The sequence below is a fragment of the Camponotus vicinus genome, unplaced genomic scaffold (assembly GCF_025532165.1).
Source record: "Camponotus vicinus isolate PSW18456_S1 unplaced genomic scaffold, iyCamVici1.0 SCAF_10, whole genome shotgun sequence".
Taxonomy (NCBI): Eukaryota; Metazoa; Arthropoda; class Insecta; order Hymenoptera; family Formicidae; genus Camponotus; species Camponotus vicinus.
This window is the reverse complement of record NW_028141946.1, coordinates 16,406,327-16,428,835: the sequence shown is the minus strand read 5'-3', so window position 1 is coordinate 16,428,835 and position 22,509 is coordinate 16,406,327. Positions and strand designations below refer to the sequence as shown.

Here is a 22,509-nt window from a genome sequence, read left to right as displayed (position 1 = left end):
TCTTAGTAAAGATATATGTATGAAGCTGTCGACAAACCAAAAGGTAACGCGGTGTATTTATAGGTTGTACTGCGCCATTGAAAACGGAGATATTTTCTATGCTGCTCTTCTATGGGAACCAGCAAATAGGCGTCTTCCAGATCTAAAGTGGCCATCTAAGATCCCGGTAACATAAGGCGAATAACCGTACGCCAATCCTCCAATTTAAAATGCGGAGGGCTAAGATAAGTATTTAATTCACGTAGGTTTAAAATAAAGCCACCTGATGGCTTGTCGATTAGGAAAAAAGAAGATAGATCACTTTTTTGGAAAGTCGCCATATTGACTTACATAACATAATACTCGATACTCATTGGTTCATATGGTCTTGTGTTATGCATATGTAGCAATTTCGTGTGTGAGGGCCCTAAGATGTCAGGCCACACATGATCAGATTGATCATTCGAAGTCAGTTACTACTGTGATCGCTAGCCAAAAGACACTATCGCGTTACTTGTCGCTTGATTCAAACTGCATTATATGAATATCACAGGAAACGTGTAATTGTGTATGAATAGTGGATTTTAAAAAGCATAGCACGTAGTAACACAATCGTACGAACTAATTGTCATAACTACATTTTTAATAAGACCAAACCATAGATATAGCAAATATTTAAGTGAATTCGATTCAACGCTGCGTGTGCTTGAATATGGATGAAAATGTTACAAGATCTATAATTTTATAACTTTTTTGATCGTTTGTAATTTGATTGCTATTATCTTTTTATCGACTGCTTTTCTACTATAATATTAATAAAAAAGGAAAGCTGATAATAATTATATTCCTGTGTTCGCGATACAATCAAATGAATATGTATCATTTTGCATTGTCATTTGTTCTCTTAAAAAAATAGAAATTATTTATTTACTAATAATTCCCTAATTTAATCTTAAGATATATACTGATCGTGACCATAAAGAGAAATCTAAAAACATAATATTAGAAGATAATAACTTGCGGTTCGTTAAAACTGAGTTTTAAGAAATTTATCGAAAATATATGTATATATGTGAATTAATATCAATTCGATTAACACATCAGAATTAGTAGAGTGAGAAAAACAATTAATTGAGGATTGAACGGAAACCGATTGAGTGCAAACGTTTACGAAAAATGCAAATTATGTTTGGAACAATTTTATGTGTTTTATTGAAAGGTAGTTTAGTACTGACAAAGGCAACTATCATGTCGAAGGATTATACCACTTCAAACATCCTCCAGGAAGAAAGAGTTTCCATGTGGCCGGATTTAAAATTCACGCAGGTAAGAGATATTTTTCGCATGATTAAGAAACAATTGAATGTTATTGCAGCTAGTAGTGTGACTAAAAATGAATGATAATAAATTATATATTTTATCTATACTCCTGTCCAAGATAGCCAGTATGTTTAATTATATGCACATATTTTTATCGAGGCATTATCGGTTTATACTATCGGTTTATATTATCATTTTCAGGATTTGATTGTTAAAAATATAACGACACTCGAGAAAAAACTTGACAAGGTTATAAATAAAAGAATTTACATAATTCTATGACTAATATTTAATAACTGTAAAGAAACAATATTTTTAACCTTTTTGTTTTTCCAGTACAAACATTAATAAAACTTTAGTAATATCGGCAAATTTTTGTAAAGAAATTTAAGTTACGGTAAAATTGAGAAGAGTTAACTAAACTATCATGAGAAAGAATCAAATCGTTAGACAAAATTGTTTCAATAATTGCAAGGAGCTACACTTTATGAAGCTGTTATGAATCCTCATTGACTCTTGTTAACCTATATTGATTGATTTTCTTTTTGATATGAGTTATGTTTGATATATAAGATGTCTCAAAAAAAGGAAATAAAAATAGATTTTACAATATGAACAAAACTACATCGCATTTAATATATATCATTTAGGAATAGTATATATCAAACCGGTATTATTAAGCAAACAAAAAACGCAATTTTTCGTTTAATTTTATAATTTATCATTAAGAGCACCAGAAACAATCGCTTCAACGATATTCATTTTATAATTCTTTTCGTATGTTACACTTTATGAAGGATATTTCAATGTCCGAGAAAAGTGATCATCATATACTAAATTCCAAATCTGACCAGAGTCATTCTGATAGTACTGTGAGAAATGAGCGAGAAGTCGATAAAGATACACTTGCAAATATTTCTAACATCCCAGAATCTATCGGTAAGTTAGAAAAAAGTGCATAAAACATTAATAACAAAATCTATGAAAAAGTGTAAATATAATTTAAATTCAAGAGAGAGTGGAAATCAAATCTAAAAATATCTTCCAGTAGTGAAAAAAATATAAATTCTATTTTGTCCAAAAAAGAAATAAAAAAGCATAATATAAACATAACATTGTACATAAAAATTGTCATGATTTAAGGTAAAGTCAATTTTATTAATTTGTTACTTTGTTACTTTGTTTTAAAGCAGTCGCAAATATTATACTTCTGATTTCTTAAGCTGTAGGAATTTTTCGAAAAGTACTTTTATTAAAAGTTATTTATTCGTTTTTGCCATGGATTAACGATTACTTTTCTAAATCTTAAATGACGCAAAAAATTCTTATATTATTTTTTTAAAGATCAATACAGTGCTAATTTCCATAATTTGTAGTTTACATTTATTTTTTCTCTTTCCTTTATTTTCACATTAAATTCTGTTCTTTCTAATTTACTGAGATAATCCACTTAATCTTATATATAATTGTGTTAATATGTACGATCTTAAAATCTCTAGAAAGCCATTTGAGCAAGCCAACATCTCTCAGAGCACTTGTACAATTCGACAGTCAATTCACAGAAAAAATAAACGACATTTTTGTGACATTGAAGTAAGGAATCTAAATTTTCAGTTTGTATTCCTTCATTTTTCTCTCTTTTTCTTAAATTCAACAACATAAATATATCAATATGTTAATTCTGTTATAATTTTATTAAATATAAGAAGACTAAAATTTTATTTTTTTACAGATGGAACCAACCTGAATTTTCCTATAAAATACAAAGTTACCAAGTGCAGTGTTCTTTCGTCGAGGACTTTAAAGAAACCTGCGACGATAAAAATATCACAGCTACAAAATTGGAGCACACGGTGCACAATCTAACATCTAACACGATATATTATTTTCGAGTACGTGCGCATACTAAAATTGTTGCTGGTCCTTACACGGATTTAATCAATGTGTCGACTACACATGAAAATCCAATACCTAAATTATTAATGACATTGTATGACAGTATCAGAATATGGGATCTGGATTCAAACACCATTACTAATTTCGAAAATTTGTCAAAGTACGTATACTGATAAAAAAATATTTATAATTATCATAAATTATTTTTAACACTAATTATAAAGTTAATGTTATTATTATTATGCACAAGTTTATTATTATCAACATTATAGTAGTAATAATTATAAAAATAGAAATCTCAACTATAATTTTTTTACTGTATAATTGTAGTTGGCTCTTTTTTTCAGTATATTAAGAGTCGCTTATTCGATACAAGAACATAAAATTTATTGGATAACCCGAAGAGACCTAATGACATTGAAGATTAATGAAAATAAAATCACAAAAATAGCTAGCTTTGAAAATGATCTATATGATTTTTGCCTTGACTGGGTTGCAAGAAATCTATATATAACCTATCGAGACTTAAACAACTCTTATATTGTAAAGTTTGACTTAACAATGTGGGAAAATGGCATAATTAAATTTGATAAGATTTTGGAATCAGAAATTGATAATGGCTATTTAAATGTGTCACCGTTTATGGGGTACGTTTACTACCGTGATAATTGTGCATAAAAGGGGCTTCCTCTCCGATTTGCTTTATTTTTAAATATGTTATAGAGGAGGTCTCCCGAGTAATTTCGTATACAGGGTGAGCCATTTTAATTAACGCACGCAATTATTTCGGAAACAAAGCATTTTAGAGAAAAATGTTTCAGACAAAAGTTTTATGGTTTCGGGGGGGCCATAAAATGGTATCATTGGTTTGACACTGAAGAGTCATTTGAAGGTCACGTGAAGGTCACTTCAATTTTTTTAAATGGAACACCCTATATATTTTTGCACACTCTTGTAGCTTATCTCGAGAGCTTTCCAAAACACTATAATTAAATATCTTTTCGTTAAGTACTTTTTGAGTTATGAGGCTTGAAATAATTTCTTAATTTTACATAAACCGTAAAATATCTTGTAAAATATTCATTTTTCGATTATCTTACCTTAATACTTTTACGTACAAAATAATGAGAGGAATCAATTGGTCTAAAGAAAACACATAGTTGTTTTGAAGAAAAAATATGTAATTTGCAATTAACAATTCCATATTTTTTCTTAAAAACAACTATGTGTTTTCTTTACACCAATTGATTCCTCTCATTATTTTGTACGTAAAAGTATTAAGGTAAGATAATCGAAAAATGAATATTTTACAAGATATTTTACGGTTTATGTAAAATTAAGAAATTATTTCAAGCCTCATAACTCAAAAAGTACTTAACGAAAAGGTACTTAATTATAGTGTTTTGGAAAGCTCTCGAGATAAGCTACAAGAATATGCAATGACAAATAGTAGGTTCCATTTAAGAAATTGAAGGTGACCTTCATGTGACCTTCAAATAACTCTTCAAGGTCAAACCAATGATACCATCTTATGGCCCCCTCGAAACCATAAAACTTTTGTCTGAAACATTTTTCTCTAAAATGCTTTGTTTCCGAAATAATTGCGTGCGTTAATTAAAATGGCTCACCCTGTATATATAAGGGTCGGACTCAAATAGTTTTGGAGATATAGGCTGAAGAAGGATAAAAATAATAAATACAAAAATAATTTTAATAGAATATATGTATTTATAAACTTTGCTTTGTCTTGCAGAGTACATGCGGGGACACCGCATGTTCCGTCCCCCTCTACGGGAGGGCTCCACTTTTAGAAGATATGACCTAACCCAACCCGTGTCTGAAGTGTGGAATATATCTGGCTTCGCAGAAAGTTACAAACTTATATAAACCATATGAACCATGTAAAGCGAAATGTCATATATCAAGGTATTTACTACACTTTAGACACAGGTTTGGTTAGGTTATATCTTCCGAAAGTGAAGCCCCCCCCCGTAGAGGGGGCGGAACATGCGATGTCCCCGCATGTACTTTGCAAGAAAAAGCAAAGTTTACAAATACATATATTCTATTAAATATATTTCCTTAAACATATATGACATGGTAAAATTATAATATCTACGTTTGCGACTTTCCACGCGAATTTTTGTATTTATTATTTTTATTCTTTTTCAGCCTATATCTCCAAAACTATTCGAGGCCGACCCTTATATACAGGGTGTTTCATTTTAATCGCCCCAGGCAAATATCTCGAAAAATATGGAAATAATGAAAAAATGTTTCGGACAAAAGTTGTATGGTTTCGAGGGGGCCATAAGATAGTAACATTGGTTTGACCTTGAACAGTCATTTGAAGGTCACATAAAGGTCAAAATAATGAGCGGAATCAATTGGTGTAAAGAAAACACATAGTTGTTTTGCAGAAGAAATATGTAATTTGCAATTAACAATTCCATATTTTTTCTTAAAAACAACTATGTGTTTTCTTTACACGAATTGATTCCTCTCATTATTTTGTAAATAAAAGTATTAAGGTAAGATAATCGAAAAATGAATATTTTACAAGATATTTTACGGTTTATGTAAAATTAAGAAATTATTTCAAGCCTCATAACTCAAAAAGTACTTAATAAAAAATATTTCATTACAGTGTTTTGGAAAGCTCTTGAAATAAGCTACAAGAATGGAATGCAATGGCAAATAGTAGGTTCCATTTAAGAAATTTAAGGTGACCTTTATGTGACCTTCAAATGACTGTTCAAGGTCAAACCAATGTTACTATCTTATGGCCCCCTCGAAATCATACAACTTTCGTTCGAAACATTTTTTCATAATTTCCATATTTTTCGAGATATTTGCCTGGGGCGATGAAAATGAAACACCCTGTATATATATATATATATATATATATATATATATATATATGTATATACGAAATTACTCGGGAGGATCTCCTCTATAACATATTTAAAAATAAAGCAAATCGGAGAGAAGGCCCCTTTTATGCACAATTACCCTATAATTTTACGTGGTTTTATAATTAAGATCATAAGTAAAAAAAAATAATATGTTATTATATAATTATAAGAATTTCGAATTTTTACTACATATAAGTTTCTGTTTTTATTAAAATAATGTTCTATAATGAGTAAAATAATTATATATTTTTTAGAATTTTATATCGCATATCATACAATCGGAAGAATCGAAAATATGATATGATGAAATATCATCTTGATGGAGAAAACAAACAAATTGTTCAGATAAATGCATCCTTTTGCCTATTTCATTATATAGATTTTTTTCGTGATATGATAATTGATAACATGACTAATGAGGAGCCGTTAATTTACTGGTTAAGTGAGAATTACATAACTGTAACAGACATTAACATTTCTATGTGCAATATGATTTTACACAAGGAAAACGTAGGTGATAACATCAATTTCAAATTTATGACGATTGACAAAACAAACATTTACATTTTAGCAATTGAATCGTCTCAATATTTTCTCTACGTTTTGAAAAAGAAATACGCAAGTCTCAGGAGCGTAAATGCAGTCAAATATGTTGAAAAGATAATAATAAGCTTACATGAACATTCTTTAAATAGAATTTACGTTTTTGATAAATATTTACAACCATATCCAATGGGATGTCTCACACCTGACGAAAAAGTTTATAATTTTGAGAATGTGACTGCAACGGCAAACAGCATTATTGTAAATCTTCCGAAGCCGGTTGTAAAGAGTGGATGCAAGAAATATAATTTACCAACTACTATATATAATATCTCCGTAAGCTGTTTAGACAACAATCTCTACAAGTCTGAGAAATTCAATGTGCTGACGGCCGAGCGATATTACGAGATTCAGAACGTAACACCATTTACAGAGTACAAGTTAAAGTTTACTTTAAGCAATTCTTACTTTGAGCAATCATCATTAAATCCATTCGATTCGAATGTGAAACCAATAAAAACTAATTCGCGCAAGCTTAATGCACCAGAAAACATAAGTGTTCTAGCTTTGACGCCTACTATAGCAATAGTATATTGGATGCCACCCGAGAAAGTGAACTGCGTGGCCGTGACCTACGAAGTGCATTGGAAGTTAGTGAACGGCACGCAACAACCGAGCAAACAATTTATCAATGTGCCGAAACGTGTGGCAGACGGCAGATTTTTTACAAAGATTAACTTGTCGCTACCAGTACAAGATTATTTGATACACGTGCGTGTGTATCCAATTAATTTCAGCAATTTCTACAACGAGAGTTTAAGCAAGATCGTTAACATATATTCAGAACCAAAAAATATTACTTTGAACGACGTCAACATAAATAGCATGAATATTTCATGGATCTCAAATATCAATTCAACGGTTTCTTCTGCATTAGAGTATAAAGATGTTGCGACAGAAAAGTGGCAAACAACGGATTATATTAAAATGAATTATTACAAAATGAATTATAACAAGGAAGTAATGTACTATATCAAAAATTTACAGCCGGGAACTTCATACCAGTTTCGCTTAATATTGAAATACCTCGAATATGAGGAAATTTTTATATGGCCAGATGATAAAAGATTTATTTTTTTAACACTTGGTAAGCAAATGAAGATACCCATACGGCACAATAAGGTTGCAGACATATTGAAGAATAATTTAATTGAAACATTGCAATATTGCAAATCGATTGCGAAACTCTGCTGAGTCATCGTTATAAGATTGAAATGAAGTTAAGATATCCGCTTTTTGCAATGAAATATTGTAGTTACATTGTAGTGTAATATATTTGAAAGCATGTGATGTTATTGCAACCATCTAATAATATTACGTATAAAATATTTTTGTTTTTGATAGATGAATATCTTGGAAACTTTATAATTAAATTAAAAAGCTTGATCTAAATAGAAACTTGATATAAATAGAAGCTTGCAATGACTTTATATCTATGATAATATATTGCAAAATTATTGTATATTTAAACATAATTATATAACATAAAATATTATATTTTGGATACAAAGTTACTTTAAACTCTTATACGAATCACTTTTTTTATTGGAAATGTCGTATATATTCATATAATGACGTACAAATACAAACATTAATTAAAATTAATTATACATTTATTTCTAATTATACTTTTATTTAAAAATTTTAAAAATTTGTTACAATCACATATATATTTGGATCAGAAAACATAAAAATGCATTGAAAAATAAAATGATAGATATAAAAGTATCCATTTTTAATATAATACAAATATATCGTATTCGTACATAGTGAAAATATATCATAAAATATATTTTAACATTGATATAAAATGTTATGTATATTTTAATAAAAGAATAGCAATGCTTATCTTTAGCTTAATATTACATTTACTCGACTGATATTATTTCTGTCATTAATTCGTTTGACTTCTGCGAAAAAGTAAAATTCATCGCATATATATAAATATAAAAATATATGTGATTACATTATTTTTATAGATAAATTAAAGAGTGTTATAGTTTTCCAATGTTTTCAAAATATCAATATTAAATTGCTAATATCCAATTCATACTTTGTTAATTTATATTTCTACAATGTTTGCGTAATGTTGCATTGCAATTTGTAATATTGCAATATTGTTGCAAAGTAGTTGTAACATTCTATACTCTGCATGAGATATTATAATATTATGTGATGATATTTTTAAATATGAATAGACCTAAAATTTAAAAAATTAAATATTTATAATAAAGTTATAAGTAGAAATAAATTTTTAAAAACACACACACACGAAGATATTAAAATTATATTTTTATGTAATATAGATGATACTTCGAACAGTCCCGGAATATTAGCTACATTGATGTTAAGTTTTATCGTTATAATTACTATAATCTGCGTCTGCCTTTATTGCTGTAAGTATATTTACGTATCGGCTTGAATTGTAGACATTTACACACACACATACACACACACGCACACACACACACACACACACACACACACACACACACACACAGGGTGTCCTATTTTCACACTCGAATATCTCGAAACCATGGCGGTTTCGGTGAAAATGTTTTAAACAAAAGTTGTATGGTTTTAAGGGTGCCATAAGATGGTGTCATTGGTTTTACCTTGGAAAGTTGTTTGAAGGTCACGTAAAGGTCACCTTCAATTTTTTAAATGGACCCCCTATTTTTTATTACTTATTCTTGTAGCATATCTCGAGAGGTTTCCAAAACACTATAATAAAGTATTCCTTCATTTGAGTACATACAGTTGTTTTTAAGAAAAAATATGGAATTGCAAATTACATATTTTTTCTTTACATCAATTGATTCTTTTCATTATTTTGTATATAAAAGTATTAAGGTAAGATAGTCGAAAAATGAATATTTTACTAGATATTTTATGATTTATGTAAAATTAAGAAATGATTTCAAGCCTCATAACTCGGAAACTACTTAATGAAAACTAACTTAATTATAGTGTTTTGGAAAGCTCTTAAGATGAGCTGCAAGAATATGTAATAAAAAATAGGGTTCCATTTAAAAAATTGAAGATGACCTCCACGTGACCTTCAAACGACTTTCCAAGGTAAAACCAATGACACCATCTTATGGCCCCCTTAAAACCATACAACTTTTGTTTAAAATATTTTCACCAAAACCGCCATGGTTTCGAGATATTCGAGTGTGAATGTTAAAATGGAACACCCTGTATATATATATATATATATATATATATATATATATATATATATATATATATAAAATTTATACATACATGTATATCTGATATATTATAATACCTAGAGATTTACTAAAAATAGTAATTTACTTATATAAAAGTAAACGAATAAATTTACTAAAAAACGAAAAATTTTATAATACATATTATTACATATTATTACATAATTAAGTCGAAATTTTATAACAGTGTATCGTCAACGCAGAAGTAATAATAAACAATTTTTGCGTTCAACAATGACCGATATAGAAATGGAGAGTCTACATGAAGTACCTCGCCGAAATACTCATTTCAATAAGATTTACAGTCCTACGTTACATTATAATCCGGAATGTACGATAACTAAAATCGCACGTAAACAAATTACGTTTGGAAAACCTATCGGTAGCGGCGCATTCGCAATGGTAAAAATTAATTTTTTTAAGCAATGTTTCAAATTAATTTCTGGATCAACAAAACAGATATGTATTTTCTAATAAAGATATAAATTACATAAATTTTTATAATAGATTTATAAGTAATATAAAATTTAGATGAGACAACAAACATGCACTTTATTATATATTTTTCGTTGAATTATTTAATATAAAGTAAAATATAATATTACTTGTCATTATACACTATACATTTTCTAATGAAGAACGCATGTAAATTTGTGTGAAATATTTCGCAGGTGTTTCAAGGAAAGGTGAAGAACTTAGAAAGATCGGGCACAGAGACATCCGTTGCAATAAAGACACTTCGAAAAGATGCTTATTCCCATGAGAAAAAGAAATTGTTAAAAAAAGCCGAGAAGAAATTGTTAAAGGAAGCCGAGCTTATGAATCATTTTCGACACGAACATATATTAAGATTGTTGGGCATTTGTTTAGATGGGATTTCTCCGTTTCTAGTGTTGGAATTAATGGAAACTGGTGATCTGTTAAAATATTTGAGAGATTGTCGAAATTTGCAAGCGTCAGATTCGCACGCTCTGCGTTTGCAAGATTTGTTCGCCATGTGCGAAGATGTTGCGCAAGGTTGTTGCTACTTGGAAAAGTTGCGTTTCGTACATAGAGATCTAGCATGTCGCAATTGTTTAGTGTCTTCGAAAAATCGCGAGAATCGTGTCATCAAAATTGGAGATTTTGGACTGGCTAGAGATATCTACAATAAAGATTATTATCGCACGGTAAATACAATTATTTAAAAAAATTAATAATTAAAAAATGAATTCTTGTGAAAATACTTTTCATTTTTTTATCATAATGGTATCGTGCATTGTTTCTTAAAGTAATATAGGATATAAATAGTTTTTATTTATATATAGCAAGAGATAAATGAACGTTCTTCATTTTGCACATATTCTAAAAATGAACAACTTGAACCAGAAAATTAAATTTTTGTTAAAATCATGTTTTAGGAAGAAGAACATTTCCTTCCTATTCGCTGGATGGCACCCGAATCTTTCATGATCAAAATATTTACTTCTCAAAGCGATGTTTGGTCATTTGGGGTATTAATGTGGGAAATTACATCGTTGGGTGAGAAACCTTATGTTGCCAAGACCAATGAAGAAGTGATAAATTATGTAGTACGTGCTGGAGGCAGGTTGCCGAAGCCTCTTAACTGTCCGTCAGCATTGTACCAGTCGATGCTACGTTGCTGGAGTACAGCGGATGCTAGACCGAATTTCGAATCTTGTCTGAAAAATATTATAGCATTAAGAAAGAACATAGAAGATGCCTTACTGAGTCCAGTCGATATTATTGAGTCGATATTATAATTAAATTAATGTTTATTTTCCAAATGATCCAATAAATCTTACTGTAGGAAAAATATTTCTAGAATATTTCTGAATTGTTTCTGTTATTTTCAGGTTTAATCTTAATATTAGATTTATCAATAAAGATAAAAGAAATTTTTTAATCCTACCTACCATAAAATTTTGGTTATTAAATAATATCACATCCGTTTTCATGTTTGTACAACTACGTAATATAATGATATATCTAATTTGTGTTCTTGAGTAATCGAAGCGAAACCTAATGATTGCGATTATATATATATGTATAAACAATATTTTTTTCAACATGGAAATATAATTAATTTTTGACATTATATATGACCGATAATTACAAACTGATTGTAAAATTTATGAGTGAAAGAGGAAACGCGAATAATATCCTGTATAATTAGTTGTGATTATATAAATATAATAACATAATTATTTTTGAATTTATGACAGTTATCATGTATGAATTTTTTACATCATTCGAGATAAGTATATACATATATTTTATCTTTATATTTAGTGACGTACTATATATTCAAATTATATTGATGATTACAAAAGTATGCAGTTATAAAAATGAACTACATTTGTTGTTCTATCTCCACTAACTATCTAATAAAGCTAATAATGTATAATATTTACACACAAGTATGGTCTATCATTTCGAAAAAATTCTTGCACATATATATGTATATCTTTGTTAATGAAATAAATTTATAAAATGTTTGAAAATACATCTATTATTATGCACAAATTTAAAAAGAGACCGTTATATTAATGTTTAAATTATTAAAAATGTTCTTATACAGAATGTCTCTTTAATAGTATAAAAATTTTGAAAATAACAATGTATATCATTTAATATATGAATGGACTAAATAAGTCACAAAAGGAGAACGAAGCATCACAGAATTATTTTCAATTATATTTCACGTAAATAAAGTGTTTATCACATTTCTTGGAAATAAAGTAATTGATTTATAGCGGGAGAAAGATGGAATTTGATTGAATGCACTAATGCACACTGGTGCATAATAAAGACTGTCGTATATAAAATTACAATAGTAGAATTAAAATAATAAAGTAATTAATATTATAAATTTTTATATTATATTATATTATATATATTAAGTATATTATACTAAGTTAATATTAACTAAAATATTAACTAAAGTTATATTATATAAGTTATTATATTATAAGGTTATTCAATGCAAATAATGATAATAATTGCTCGTACAATTAATTATATGATTTATTTTAGTTGTGTATGCGCTACTGTAAATTTGTACTTATTTATACTAGTGCAAAAACGGTACGGCGTTACGTATCGCTTGATTCAAACTGCATTATGTGAATGTACAGAAAACGTATAAACCACTTTTCTAAAATCCATTCTTACTTTTCTTATAATCAGAATATCTTTTTATATAGTAAACGTGCCCCTAGGATAAAGAGAATATACTCAAAAATAAATTAACATAAAAAGATTAATAAAATTCAAATTTAACGATTATATATACATATAATTATTTTTATTTATAGAACTGTTTTTGTTTTATACATATATAACCTTTTTGTCAAACAACTTTAAAGATTTTAATTCTTTTTGGAATAACACCCAGTATTTCCGTACAGAAAAATAAATTACAACGGAATGCAGCTAAAACGTCATGGCCAGAGTCCGGATCAGGGATGCAAGATTGTCTCCGCAAGCAACATGCAACGCGTAGTGGAGAGGGTAACGGAGATGTGAGCGTAAGCGTACGTGTGAGCTCGGCGTTTCGGCGAGCTTTGAATAGAAGAAGAGGACAGAATACAGTTTTCTGTCTCCTTCTTACCAAGCAGGCAACGAAAGCGACGGGCGACGGGCGACGCGCGACGCGAGACGCTGCTCGCTCTTTGATATCTCAATATGTTTCTCTCTCACAGCTTTTCTTTATGTTTTATATTTTTGTTACAAATATATATAAATATGTACATACATAAACGTATAATATATTTATAATATATATATTACATATATACATATACACACACACACATACACACACGTTTTGTAATATATTAAATATAATTAATTTTTTTATATATTTAAAATATGAAATTAAGAAAAATAATGAGTGCCGATTTTCCACACCACCCATGAGGTATCACCAATGGCGCGTTAGGTTTTTTATGTGGACCTTCGCCTGGAGCCCTATTATATCACATTGCATTGTATTAAATTTTATATAGGAGGAAAAAAGGAAGAAGGATTGTTGTTGATGCAACAATTGTTGCATCAGCTGCTGCATATTTGGCTCTTGGAGAGCGAGCGCGCCCATTTCTGCATTGATTTCCTCTAAAATTTAGAAAAATTAGAAAGATGAGTTTCTTAGTATTTTTTTATACAGTAAAACATTTTGTGTTAAATTTAACATATTTCACATGTCCCAATTTATTCACTCTAATTTTAATGTTAATTTAACAGAAGGCAAATATGTAAATAAATAACACAAGTAATATGTAAAAAATTAACACAAAAATGAAACATTTGAACGTTATTGTGTTGTTTTAACTCTTAGAAACGGTAAATATTAACTCAATGCAGAAAAGTCAAAATAACACAACGACAATATGTTACATTAACATAAGAGTATGTTAAAAGTTTAACACAAAAATTTCTACACAAGAAAAATCTACAGAAATACAAAATGTTTTTTACCGTGTACAAATATATAATGATTTACTTACAAGCCATTATGTTGACGTTCAGTCCAAATCCATTTATCGCCGTCCTTTCGTGTACTGAGAATGAGGCACACTCGGCATTTGTTCATTTGTTTATACAGGGTGATTCAAAATAACCCCTGTGTCCCTGAAATGACATATTCTTGAATCAATTCTAAGACGATTTTTCCTTCGGCAAAATTTCGTCCGAAGCTTAGTTTTTGAATTATTAAAGGAAGTAGTTAACGTATGACGGGTCGAATACAAGAGGCAGGCAAGGGTGGCGCGATTCACCGTCAGACGCGGGAGCTTACGCGGGGCGCCTGCTGCGATCAGCTGATCGCTATACACACACAGAAACACATGCGAACACATACATTCTCTCTCTGTCTGTCTGCTGTCTGTCTTTCTTTCTCTCTCTCTCTCTCTCTCTCTCTCTCTCTCTCTCTCTCTCTCTCATTCGCTCACTCACTTGTAATTTTTTTTTTTTTTTTTTTTTTACGAGAGAGGGGAAAATGCATTTTATGCATACCCACCGGTCGATCCAGTGAGTTATGTGGGACTCGAGTACCAAGTCGAATTACCAACTCGGTACTCCCTACCTACTATTATCTTAAATAAATATTTAATATTAATATTAATATTTTATATGATAATAGTAAAAGTAATAAATATTTTAAAAACACTTATTTAATCTAATTAATTTTTAAATAGATATCATACGATGTATGGATATCACATACATTCATGATAATAATAATATTAATATGTTAAATGTTTATTATGTTTACCGCATTCTTCAATCGAACACATGATCGCGTTCGATAGCGCCAGTAGTACCTTAACCTACCGCAACCTACCATGACAAAAAATTGCTTGCAGTCGCCGAGTAATTATCGTCGCATTGTCGCGTCGTCGTGTCGTGTAGTAACGTGTCCGCGCGTGTTTCTTTCGTCGAGTGATTTTTAATCGCCAACAGTTATTATTCGACAGTGATTAATAGTGATTAGTGATAGAGTCATTAGTAAATTTCTCGTCTCATCGAGTGAGTAAATAAATGTGATTACGTTAAAGTTTATAAAAGAATACAGTTCATGAAAGAAGAAAAACTTTCAGTTAATAATTTAGTGTGGATTTCTTGTCTTTTGCAACGTGATATCTACGTTAAATTTGAGAACGTACGATCTATCGGAAAATTCATTTCTCCTTCAAGCAATTACAGCAATACATCAAAAATCATCGAACAAGGTAATAATAACTATTTTTTGACGTTATGTGAAAACAGATCTCGGGAAGTCAGAGGGACAGTGTGTGAATGGAAATTCGTGAAAAGAGAGGGGTTTTTAGTGGGTAGGGAGTACCGAGTTGGTAATTCGACTTGGTACTCGAGTCCCACATAACTCACTGGATCGACCGGTGGGTTTGCATAAAATGCATTTTCCCCTCTCTCGTAAAAAAAAAAAAAAAAAAAAAATTACAAGTGAGTGAGCGAATGAGAGAGAGAGAGAGAGAGAGAGAGAGAGAGAGAGAGAGAGAGAGAGAGAGAGAGAGAGAGAGAGAGAGAGAGAGAAAGACAGACAGCAGACAGACAGAGAGAGAATGTATGTGTTCGCATGTGTTTCTGTATGTGTATAGCGATCAGCTGATCGCAGCAGGCGCCCCGCGTAAGCTCCCGCGTCTGACGGTGAATTGCGCCACCCTTGCCTGCCTCTTGTATTCGACCCGTCATACGTTAACTACTTCCTTTAATAATTCAAAAACTAAGCTTCGGACGAAATTTTGCCGAAGGAAAAATCGTCTTAGAATTGATTCAAGAATATGTCATTTCAGGGACACAGGGGTTATTTTGAATCACCCTGTATACGTGCCTTGAAACCTTGGTGTTCAAGAGACTATCACGATCCCAATTGTTAGTTATTATTTAAAATTTCTATATATCTTTATCCTTTTGACTCTTTATCTTCTTTTATTCACTCTTCTTTAATTCTTTGTTTCTGCCTATTTTTTATTTCATAAAAATGTGCGATGAATTAAAAAAAAATCTAAGCGAAGCTTTTTAGAGTATTGGCTCAATGATGAGCGAATTAAATGTTGGATACGCAAAGTATCTTTTGATGAGAGCTTGTATCATTGTAGAATATGTAATAAAAATATTTCGTGCAATACACATGTTTTGAGACATGCGACTTCTGCGAGTCATAAAAATAATATTAAAGAAAATACTTCATCTTTAAATACTGATAATAAAAATTCAGATAAAAAAACATCAGAAAAATGTAAATTTCAAGAACACTGGCTAGATATTGAATTATTTAAGCCATGGCTACGCAAAGTGTCACATGACATAAATTTATTCTTTTGTTCATTTTGTGATAAATCTATGGTTCCTGATTTATCGAAAATTTATCGTCACGCAGAATCCAAAGCACATATAGAAATATGTAAAATTAAAACAGAAACAAAGAATATAACGAACGAAAATATAAACGTAGTAGATGATTCACTTTGTCGTTTAAAGAGCGAAAGAAAATAGCAGAAATTCGGTATGCTGCATTAATTGCTGATAAAAATATTTCGCATCAAACAGCAAAAGAAATCCTGAGTTTTTTTCAACATATAGGAAAAGATCCTAATATGTTAAAAAGCATGAACATGAGCCGAAAAAAATGTAAATACATTATTACAAATGTTTTGTGCCCGGTCGAAACAGATCGTGTCATCAATAAGCTTCAAAATACAAAATTTACAATTTTTATTGACGAAACATCTGATGTAACAAATAATAAACCTTCTAAAAAAACCTTACAAAGGTAAAAAAAGTACGCCAAGTACATAAAAAATATTCCACCTTGTATGTAACAAATCGTTTAATAAAAAAATATCGCTAAAAATAATTTATAAAAATTTTCCCTCAAAAAATATATATAATTTTCCTAAAAAGAAAATCAAAACTAAATATGAAATCAATAACTAGCCAAGTACATTGAAGCAATTGATAGGATTTGTAATTTGAAATAAATTTATCACAAATTCTATATTGCATTTATGTATTATAGATTCTCGACAAAATGAAAATGATTTTCAAAATAAGTTCAATACTTTGTATGATATATAAAAATACATTATTATGTGTGATCCAAAATAAATATTTGTACAAAATATGAAATAACACTAATATATTGCGGGTTTTATATTAGATTACAAATAGTAAGTCATGAAACTATTTAACACTTACTGCAATAACATCGATTGCATTAATCGCCAATTTTGAATTTAAAAGAGAAAAACTAATCGACTTGTTTTAAGATCATAAGTTTTATTATGTAAACCTGGAACTAAAGGATTTAAGAAAAGTTACATACAAAACTTTTACTCGAGTTGTAAATTCAGAACTAAAAAAATTAAGACCAAAACGATACATTCAGCGTACGATAACGACATTTTGAACAATTTTCACAAATATTTAAATTGAGAGTGGAATAGGCCTATAGGAGAAACCACTATAAAAAAAGCGCACCATGCTATCTACCGCAAGGTGGTGTGGAAATGATAGCGCATCATTTTCTCGCCACTAAAAGGACGGGTCATTTTTCGGTGCGGTATTGCGATATATCGCACGCCACCATCATGTCTCGGAAAGCGATCCATCGCTTTGCCGCGCGCCTAGTATAAGATTACAGTGGGACGACTCTCGTCGCCGCGCGCTTCTCACGCAGATTGGCCGATATTCTTTATTTAATTTTTCGTTAATTATTGCGAATATCACAAAACAGTACAAGTCCTTTCTTCTTAATTTGAGCCAATCTACCTCCTCACTTCGTGTGGGTCAAAATTTCCCTGACACCCTGTATATATGCATATATATTTATATACAAACACACACGATATATATACGATATGTATACTGATATATACTTGTATATAACTATGTATATACAAGTAATCTACAAACGAGGCATATGCATGGGTATATATACATATATATATATATATATATATATATATATATATATATATATATACCCAGCCAGCACACAATATTCCTGTATATTCTATAGCTCTTCCTAAGCGAATATTTTAAAATGAATATTCTAATTGTATATTCCATAGCTCTTTCTATACGAATATTCTTAAATGAATATTTTAATATTGATATAGGAATATGAATCTTCTCTATAATTTAATGTTGAATATTCGTAATTAAATAATATTATGTACGTTTTATAGAATATTCTTCGAATTTGACTTTTCAAATATTTAAGAGTTTTGTATAATAGAATATTCGAAAAATGATTATCGCGTTACTGCCTACAGAGCGCATACTCATGTCGCGCAGTCGCGCCACATTTCGTCAGTAAGCAACAAGTTTCTTAACCTAAAAATTTTAACAATAAATATCCCGATTTGCGGAACAGATAGGCGACGATTTTCTATGCTAGATTTTTATAAAAGTGCGTCAAATTTATCGATATTTGGAGGTAAGCAGTAATATTTTAAATAATTACCATTTGATGTAAATGATCGTAATAGATGTGTGTTATATAAGTAAGTAAAATGATGAATATATAATAGCCAATTATTGGCGATCGTTTGGTATAGCAACCAATATGTACATTCTGGTACACATTGGTTGCTATATCAAACGATCGCCAAAAATCGCCTAATGTAATTATAAGTATACACATATTTAATCATTTAAATTCTGTTTATAGCCAACTTTTTGATAACAATGCCAAAGACAAAGCGTAAAATTAATAGTTATTTTTATCGAACTATAAGAAAGGAAGTTAATTCTATATTACATCAGCATTTAAATAATGATAATGATAATACCGATGCTTCTAGTTCAAATACGAACAATGTTGAATGTTTAAAACACATCAATATTGATGATACATCTAACTCATATCATATTAATGATGATCAGGATACTTCCTCAGATTCAATTTCTACATGTATACTTGACGATGAATCAAATATATCTCAATTACACAATGTTACAATAGATAATAACCTTAATCCTATTCAGATTACTAATATAAATATTTTAGATGATTTAAAAAATTGGGCAGTAAAACATAATATTAAACATGAAGCTCTAAAAGATCTCTTGCAAATTTTATCTCGTATAGAGAGCAAAGAATTTTTAAATTGCCCAAAAGATCCTAGATCTTTTCTACAAACTCCTAGATCTACAATGTTGATTTCAGTTAACCCAGGATATTATTGTCATATTGGCATTCAAAAAGCCATTGAACAACAATATAAAAGTTTTAACGAAAAACCTTTGGCAATAATTGAAGTAGCAATTAATATTGATGGATTGCCTTTGTCAAAAAGTTCTTCAAGTGAACTATATCCAATTTTATGCATTAACAAATCTCTGGAACAAAAAAATAATATAGTGCTTATTGGTGCATATCATGGTAGTGAAAAGTTATATATATATATATACATACGTATACATATCTATGCATGTGCCTCGTTTGTAGATTACTTATATATACATAGTTTGTATATACATAGAATGTCATATTCATAGATGTATATCTTTACATACATTGAATATGAAATAAATATTCAATGTATATAAGTAAATTAGCTGTCATATACTTTTCACGAATGTATATGGAATGTACCTCATCTATACGTATATGTATATTGTATAGATATACAGTGCACAAACAAATCGTTGAATTTATATGTATATAAATAGAATATCCAGTGTACGTTGTTCGTAGATCACCGCATATACATAGAATAAGTCATATCTATAGACGTATATGGAATGAACATACATAGGATGTCCAATAAATTAATATTCAATGTATGAAGGATATCTGCTGTATGTACTTCTTTGTGTGTACACATAAAAATATACGTAGAATGTTCTGCAAATATACACATGTATATTACATGTATATACAGTGCACATACAGCGCGTTGCATTCGCACATACCTACGATATCCAATGTATGTCGCTTGTGTATCATTGTATGTATATAGGATATGACATATCCACTGATGTATATACAATGTATATACATTGGATATTAAAATGTTTTCTGGGAAGGAGATGTGCGGTGGATATTGCTTCACGTGAAAACTCGCAAACCCATATAGAACAAAACATTACAGACCTCACACAGTTTATACCTCTCAACAATCAAAATAACTTCTACATTTTTCAAAATTTTTTTCTCAATAACTTTTTAACAAACAACAAGCAACGGTTAAAACCTTCTCAAAATTGCTCAGAGTTATGACTTTAACAAGATATGTCAAAATCAAAGTAGTCGCAAATAAATCCTAAACGGTAATTTTACCGTCTTCTTTTTTGAATTTCTCCGTTCCTAGTCATTTCCGCAAAAAATCCTTTATGATGTAAATGTGTTCTGTTATAGTCTTCAAATGCTCGAAGTTTCATCAAATTCGGAGGTAGAGGCTATTCGGAAGTTGAGCCCAAGTTTATTATCAACATTATAGTAGTAATATCTATAAAATTAGAAATTTCAACTATAATTTTTTTACTGTACAATTATTGGCTTCTTTTTTTCAGATCAGTAATGGATGCCGCTTATTCGATGCAAGAAGATAGAATTTATTGGTGCATCAAAAATGACCTAATGACATTGAAGATTAATGAAAATAATATCACAAAAATAGCTAGCTTTGATAATTATCCATATAATCTCTGCATTGACTGGGTAGCAAGAAATCTATATTTGACTTATCAAGGGTCAGGCTACTCTTATATTGTAAAGTTCGACTTAACAATGTGGGAAAATGGCATAATTAAATTTGATAAGATTTTCAAAGCAAAAATGGCTATTAACTATTTAAATGTATCACCGTCTATGGGATATGTTTACTACCGTTCACCTGAAAAAATAATTTTCCATTAAAGATTTATGCAAATTTGTAATTTTTCTATAATTTTACGTAGTTTTATAATTAAGATCATAAGTAAAAAAAAAAATAATATGTTATTATATAATTATAAGAATTTCGAATTTTTACTACATATAAGTTTCTGTTTGTGTTAAAATAATGTTCTATAATGAGTAAAATAATTATATATTTTTTAGAATTTTATATCACATATCATACAATTGGACGCATGGAGAATATGATATGATGAAATATCATCTCGATGGAAGAAACGAGCAAATTGTTTAGATAAATATATCCTATTGCCTATTTAATTATATACAATTTTTGTATCAAATGATAGTTGATGACATGAATAATGAGGAGCCGTTAATTTACTGGATAAGTGCTGGTCGCATAATTGTGGCAGACATTAACGTTTCTATGTGCAATATGATTTTACACAAGAGAAACATAAGTGATAATATCAAATTCCAATCCATGACGATTGACAAAACAAACATTTACATTTTAGCATATAATTCGAATCAACATACTCTCTACGTTTTGAAAAAGAAATATGCAAGTCTCAAGAGCGTAAATGCAGCCGAATATGTTGAAAAGATAATAATAAGCTCAGATAAATATTCTTTAAATAGAATTTACGCTTTTGATAAATCTTCACAACCATATCCTCCAATGAGATGTCTGACACCTGAGAAAAATGTTTATAATTTTGAGAATGTGACTGTAACGACAAACAGCATCATTGTAAATCTTCCGGAGCCGGTTGTAAAGAGTGGATGCAAAAAATATAATTTATCAACTACTATATATACTATCTCTGTAAGCTGTTTAAACAACAATCTCAACAAGTCTGAGAAATTCAATGTGCAGACGTACGAGCGATATTACGAGATTCAGAACTTAACATCATTTACAGAGTACAAATTGAAGTTTACTTTAATCAATTTTTACTTTGATCAATTATCAATGAATCCATTCGATTCGAATGTGATACCAATAAAAATTAATTCGGGCAAGCTTAATGCACCAGAAAACATAAATGTTCTAGCTTTGACGCCTATAGCAGTAGTTCATTGGATGCCACTCATGAACTCCGTGGCCGTGACCTACGAAGTGCATTGGGAGTCAGTTACATTAGTGAACGGCACGCAACAAAAGAGCAAACAATTTATCAAAGTGCCG

General features: G+C 29.7%; 2 protein-coding genes across 2 annotated transcripts in view; both read left to right on the top strand.

The window, feature by feature from the left end:
- The window catches only part of LOC145960340 (proto-oncogene tyrosine-protein kinase ROS-like), a 39,819-nt gene that overhangs the window by 14,417 nt on the left and 2,893 nt on the right, over positions 1–22,509 (top strand). The gene's annotated exons all lie outside the window — the stretch shown is intronic.
- Positions 439–12,145, top strand: LOC145960339 (proto-oncogene tyrosine-protein kinase ROS-like). Its single transcript, XM_083079714.1, has 11 exons — positions 439–593; positions 1,084–1,305; positions 2,097–2,238; positions 2,799–2,892; positions 3,032–3,355; positions 3,543–3,842; positions 6,365–7,800; positions 9,020–9,109; positions 10,134–10,348; positions 10,618–11,115; positions 11,347–12,145. Exons 2-11 carry the CDS (start codon positions 1,156–1,158, stop codon positions 11,707–11,709), a joined length of 3,612 nt encoding a protein of 1,203 aa, XP_082935840.1. The 5' UTR covers positions 439–593; positions 1,084–1,155; the 3' UTR covers positions 11,710–12,145.